At 64.7% G+C, this 6,556-nt stretch overlaps 1 protein-coding gene across 1 annotated transcript in view; it reads left to right on the forward strand.

Annotated features, from left to right (window-relative positions):
• The window catches only part of DHH (desert hedgehog signaling molecule), a 5,036-nt gene extending 2,187 nt beyond the window's left edge, over positions 1-2,849 (forward strand). The window contains exons 2-3 of the mRNA XM_015615637.3: positions 580-841; positions 1,424-2,849. Coding sequence (XP_015471123.1) covers positions 580-841; positions 1,424-2,091 — 930 coding nt within the window. The 3' untranslated portion in view covers positions 2,092-2,849. The remainder of the gene's footprint in view (positions 1-579; positions 842-1,423) is intronic.
• Positions 2,850-6,556: the final 3,707 nt, after the last annotated feature.

Consider the following 6,556-nt stretch of genomic DNA (forward strand, 5'->3'; position numbering starts at 1 on the left):
CCGCCCCCGCGGCCCCGCGCTCCCGGGAACCGCTTTGTTGAGCGGGGGACAGGGGGGCACTGGGGCACTGAGGGACGCTGTGACCTCAGCGACTGCGGGGGGGACAGTTCCGACCCCTGCACCCCATGGTGATGCTGCTGATGATGGGGAGAGGGACCCGGAGCTGCCTGGGACACCCTGCTCTCCCCGTCAGCCCAGACTCGGGGCTGCTTCAGGGTCAGCTTCCCCCCAGCTCTGCTTCACAGCCTCCCCATCAGGTTAATCAGTCACTGCCGTGGCTGCGGGGAAGGTGACACCGTCCCGGTGCCCGTCCCGGTCCCTTGCCTGTTCTGCCCAGCTGCACTTGGAGCAGCTCCACCACGGGACCCCGGGGCACGTTAACGTTCAACCTGCATCCAGGCAGGGGGGCAGCTCAGCCGTGACCCTCTCTGCACCCTGGGGGGCACCACATCTGCCCCCACAGCAGCTCCTTTGGGGCTCAAAGCCCTTCACAGGCCTGGTGTCTGTCTGTCTGTCTGTTCCTGTGGGGTCCCTGTGTGTTGTGGAGAGGGTGACGCCGGTGCTGGCGTGTCCCCACAGCGCTGCAAGGAGCGTGTGAACTCGCTGGCCATCGCGGTGATGAACATGTGGCCGGGGGTGAAGCTGCGGGTGACAGAGGGCTGGGATGAGGACGGGCATCACCTCCCCGACTCTCTGCACTACGAGGGCCGGGCGCTGGATATCACCACATCCGACCGTGACCGCCACAAGTACGGCATGCTGGCACGCCTGGCTGTGGAGGCTGGCTTCGACTGGGTCTACTATGAGTCCAAGGCACACATCCATGTCTCTGTCAAAGCAGGTACCACACAGAAGGGGCTGTCACTGGGGCAGGGGGCTGCCATCCCCATAATCATCCCAGCCCACAGCCTTGCAGCCCCTGCTGCTCCCCCTTGATATCCTGGATCCATGTGGGATTATTGCTCTGGTTGGTGTCTGGCCCCAGCCCAGCTCCCCCCGCCCTACCTGGCTCCCCAACAGGCAAAAGCCTCACTTTCCCCTCCAAATTTTGGCCAGATGGAGACAGCCTTGTGGTTCAGCTCCTGGTGAGGGGAATAGCAATGCAGGCCCCAGCCCTGCAGGCCCCAGCCCTGTAGTTGCTCCAGCCAGCAATTCCCATCCAGTGCAGAAATGACAATTGACAGAAAGTGAAAATGGCCATAAATGTCACCGTTCCAGGCCGGAACAAAGGGCATCAGTGCAGGGTGGACAAAGGGGCCCTGCAGCATTCAGGAGCTGCATGCAGGAACTGGGGGAGCTTTGGAAAATACCCGCTTTGTTCCGGGGGTGGTTTGGGGGTCTGGGGTTGCCGTTTCCCCTCTGGAGGTGGTGGCCCGGTGGAGGTGGCTGGTGGGGACACCAATGACTTTCTCCATCCTCCCAGATAACTCGCTGGCCATCCGCACCGGTGGCTGCTTTCCCGGCCACGCCACCGTGACGCTGGAGAGCGGCGAGCGCCGGGGCCTGGCTGAGCTGCGCCAGGGTGACTGGGTGCTGGGCGCCGAGCCAGGCGGGCGCCTGGTGCCCACCGAGGTGCTGCTCTTCCTCGACCGGGACCTGGGCCAACGCGCCTCCTTCGTGGCCATCGAGACGGCCAGCCCAGCGCACCGGCTGCTCCTCACCCCGTCCCACCTGGTATTCGCGGCCCGCGGGGCGGCCAACGGCTCCGCCGCCTTCCTGCCCATCTTCGCTCGCCGCGTGCGCCCCGGTGACGCCGTGCTGGCCCACGGGGCTGGCGGGCAGGGGCTGCGCCCCACGAGGGTGCTGAGGGTCTCTCGGGAGGACGGCGTGGGGGTCTTTGCCCCTCTCACCTCCCACGGCACCTTGCTGGTCAATGGGGTGCTGGCATCCTGCTATGCCGTCCTGGAGAGCCACCGCTGGGCCCACCGGGCTTTTGCCCCCCTCCGCCTGTTCCACGGGCTCCTCTCGCTGCTGCCGGCCCACCCCGAGGTGGGCAATGGGACGGTGCCGGAGGTGGGCATGCACTGGTACTCCCGCCTGCTCTACCGCCTGGCTGGGGGTGTGCTGGGCCAGGAGACCCTGCAGGTGTAGGGGTTCCTGCCCCCCCAGTTAGCACATGGCAGGAGATGCCGCACACTGGAAACGGGGGGCTCCAGCCCTGGGCACCCCTCGGACCCGGGGAGGAGGGACAGGGGCACCCCCCGTGCTGTGGGGAGGTTGGGGCTCAGCCCTGCCCTGGGGTGATGGAGTGTCCAGGGGTGGCCCAGGGACCTGGCTCAGCCCTGTTCTGTGTCCCAGAGCCCCCCACAGCTGGGTCCTCACACCCGGACCCCCACATGCTCTCCTGGTATTTATTGCTTTATTAACCACTGCGCTGGGGCCGGGGTTGGTGCCTGTCAAACCACATCTCAGCACCACCAAACCCTGTCCTGGGGCCAAATCCAGCTGGGAGGATGCCAAAAACACCCCACCACCAAGCACTTGGCAGCAGTTCCTGCCTGTCCCCCTGCTCTGGGTCTGTCCCTGTCACCCACAGTGTCCCTGTCCCTGCACCACAGGGTGGCTGGACAGGGTGTCTGCCGTGAGCACCGGGTGTCTGCCGTGGGCATGGGCACCCCGTGCCAGGTCCAACTCTAACTATGCTAACCGCTAACCCACCCTGCTTGAGAGTTTTATTTTTCTATTTATAAATGGTAATATAAATGTCCCCCATGCCTGCCTGTCCCAGCAGCGAGGCTCACCCCACGGGGCAGGGGGCAGCCTGCTTTTAACCACTTCAGTTTAAAAAAACAAAAGAAATACTACTATTTAATTGTTTGGGAAAATAAAGAAATATGGCCCTATTGAAACTGTGGCTGGAAGTGGGGGATGTGTGAGGCTGGGCTGAGGAGTCTGGAGGGGCTGGAACTGACCATCTGAGGGGGCTGGGGGTCCCTGGGGCTGGGCATCTTGAGGAGCTGGAGTATCCCAGGGTCTGGGGGTCACTGGGGTGGGGTCAGGCATCCCGAGCAGCTGGAGTATCCACCTGGAATATCTTGGAACTGGGTAGGGCATTGCAGGGGTCTGGGGTATCCTTGGGGGTTTGACATCCTGGGCCTCTGAAGGCTCCCGGTGCTGGAGTAGGGAGCCCAGTTCACCCTGGCCTTTCTGGACCTCAGAAGGGCAAAAATCTCACTTTTCCCTCCAAATTTTGGCCAGATGGAGACAAGCTCATGACTCAGTTTCTGGTGAGGGGAATAGCAATGCAGCCCTCAGGGGCTGGGGTATCCCCAGAGGGGTGTGGGTCCCTGGGGCTGGAGTTGGGCAATGTAGAAAATTGGGGTATTTCCAGGCTGGGGGTCCCTGAGGCTTGAGTTGGACATCGCGAGAGGCCGGGGATCCCTGGGACAGAGGTCAGACATCCTAAAATATCCCTGGGGGCCTGAGGGTCCTAGTGCTGGGGGAGGCTGGGGTGGGGGTCTCGGGGAGCAGGAGGTGGGTGTGAGTGTTCTCGGGTGTCTCCGGGCCGGGACAGGTTGGGGAAGCACGGTGGGGGAGGGGGTCAGGACCAGGACACCCCTCCCCCCTCCATTCACACTCAGAGGCGCGACCACCACGTGGCCACGGCCCTTCCCTCCGTTTTCATGAATGGAGCTCCCCTCCTGCCAAGGCGCCTGCGCGGCCGCTTAGCCCCGCCCCCTCTCCCGGCGCAGCCAATGGGAGAAGGAGGGCGGTGTTGTGGTCACGTGCGGCCGCCGGTGTAGTGGCGGCGGCCCCGCCCCCCGGCACGTTTATTGCGCCGTTTGCCGCGCCCGCCCGCGCCGCCGGTCCGGTTCCCATCCCGCACGGTTCCCATCCCCGGTTACCGCGCCGTGGGACACAGCGGGGGGACTCGGCCTGGGACGTCCTGCGCTCCAGAAAGGGGTGATGCCCTCTGCGGAGGGCGGGCCTGCCCTCCGGGGGTCTCTGCCCGGGGGTGCGTGGGAGCGGGGCTGCTCCCCTGGGGATTAGCGGGGACGGCGGGTGCACCGGAGGGGCTCAGCACGGTGGGTCCCCACCCCAGGATGGGGTCTAGGGCCGTGCTCAGCCTGGGCAGCCTCCACGGAGCCGTGTCCCCTGGAGCCCCCCCCGGGAAGGGGTTCCTGTCTCTCCGTCCGGCTCCGTCCCCTGCCCCGGGGTGGTGCCGGGACCACCCAGCCGTGTCATTTCCTTCCACGCAGGTAAAACCTCCCTGGCCCACCAGTTCTTAGGTGCTGGGGGCCGAGGTGCCCTTGGAATGAGGTGGAAGTGGGTCTGAGCCTTGAGGGGGGGATTCGGGGGTCCCAGGCAGCCCCCCATACCTGGTGCCACCCTTGCAGCCTACAGCAAGGTGGTGGTGGTGGGGAAGGATGAGTTCCAGCTGCAGCTGGTGGACATGGCTGGGCAGGTAATGCTGGGGCAGTTTGGGGGGGTCTTGTGAGGCTGCTGGACTCCCAGCCACCCCTGCTACTGTCCCCTCTCCTCCCCAGGATGAGAACACCATCCTGCATCACTGGCATCCACGGCCACTTCCTGGTTTACTTGGTGACATCCTTGAGGAGCTGACGAGCTCCTGAGACCTGGGAATGAATCACCCAGAACAGGGGGAAGAAGTGCCTGGATGTCCCCTTGTCCCCACAGCTTCCAGGCGGTCACAACCCCCCACAAAAAGCTGTACAGGAGCTGGGGGAAGACCCAATAGGTGCTGTCCCTCCTGGGGAGGGGTGGCCAAGGGTGGGCCCTGATTCCCCCTGTGCCTGCAGCATGCCCGTGGTGCTGGTGGGGAGCAAGGCAGACCCGGCCCTGCAGGGGAAGGGGGATTCTAGGGGTCCCACATGTGTGTGTGTGTCCCAGTGGCACATCCTGCCTGTCCTCTGCTCTGCTGTGTCCTCAGCTGGGCAGTGAGGACAGATGAAGGGAAGAAGCTGGCGGAGTCATTGGGAGCCATTTTCCTCGAGTCCTCAGCCAAGGAGAGACAAGGTGGGTTCTGTCTGAGGGACAGAACCCACCTGGGGTTGGGAACGGGGTTCCCAATGTCCCCTCATCCTCAGGTGACCACGTGTCCTGGGACCACCATTTAGAAGTTCTCTCCCAAACTAAACCAGGACCCCATGGGAGATCTTCCTGAAGCTCATTGAGGTTGACGGAATGGACAATTCCTCTGGCAGATCCACAGCTGCTGCCTGATGTGATCTCTGGGATGGGGCAGGATCCCTGGATGCATCAGACCCTTCCCCAGGCTTTGGGGAAGCCACATGGTCCCGCTGTGGTTTGGAACGCCTCATTTTGCACAGGCTGTGGGGCTCATAGGGGGCTGGGGGTTCTGTCCCAGCCGGGAGCCCCCCAGCTCATCCCTGCTGTCCCCAACATGCACAAGGACAGGTCGGGGCCATTCCTGCTCTGGCAGCCAGGGCTCAATGTGGGTGTTGTTCCCAGCGTGGGGCCGCAGCCCGGCTGGGCTGGACCCGTGGGAGTCGGGGCTGAAACAATTAAACTTTGTTTTGTTGTAACCCCTGCACTGGGGGGGCTGTTCCTTGCTGGGGGGGAGGCAGCATGTGAGGCTCCCTCCAACAGCCCAGCATGGGGGTCCCTCCAGCTTTGGCTGTGCTGTGGGGCTGAGCACCCCAAGGGCCTCACTGGGACCATTGGGGGCTTCTTCAGCCCTGTCCCCTCCATTCTCTCCCTGAAAACTTCAGCTCCCACTTTGTGAACGTGGGGGGAGCTCTGGCTGCGGTTCCCCTTGTGGCTTATCTCCACCCAGTTGGACTAATTATTGCTAATTGCTCAATTATGGTGGTAAAGAGGAGCAGGAGCTGCTGGGGGGGTGTGAGGTGGGATATTGGGATGCTGGGGCCAGGGTAGTGCAGCCCAGGGGCTCAGGGGGGCTGAACCCCCTCAACAGCCCTCCCAGATCTCGGGGTCTGGGGGGTCTGACCCCCCCCTACTCCTCCCCGGGGCTGGGAGGTCCCGGGGGTTCTTCAGGGTCCGAGGGGTTGCTGTGACCCCACACGGGGGTACCGGTCCCGTGTACCCCGCAGGGTCTGAGCTCCACGGGGTCGCGGGGTGTGCGTGGGGCTGGCGGTGACCGCGCAGGACCAGCTGCTCCGGGGATACCGGAACCGGGCAGCGCCGTGGCCCATCAGCAGCACGCGGTGGCCGTGAGCAGGGACTAGGACCGGCCTCGGCGGCTGCTACCGGAGACCCCAGGACCGGGCATGGCGGCTGCTACCGGGGATTCCACGACCGGTACAGCAGCTACTCCAGGGACACCGGCAGCGGACACAGCAGCTCTTCCGGATACACCGGGACCGGTTCCGGCGGCTGCTACGGGGAACCCTGGGACCGGGCAGAGATGCTGATAACGGAGACACCGGTCTGGGGCACAGCGGACAGTCCCGCTCCCGCCGGCTGCTCGGGGGACCCCATCCCGGAGCCCACCCTCCCTTCCTCTAATCCCGTGGCTATCACAGTCCCGGAGGGCTCCCTCCGTCCACCTTCGGGGCCGCCCCGGTGCCGGTCCCGGGAGGGGGCGGAGCCTCGCGCCGCCGGCCCCGCCCCC

This window comes from Parus major, unplaced genomic scaffold, assembly GCF_001522545.3.
Source record: "Parus major isolate Abel unplaced genomic scaffold, Parus_major1.1 Scaffold220, whole genome shotgun sequence".
NCBI lineage: Eukaryota > Metazoa > Chordata > Aves > Passeriformes > Paridae > Parus > Parus major.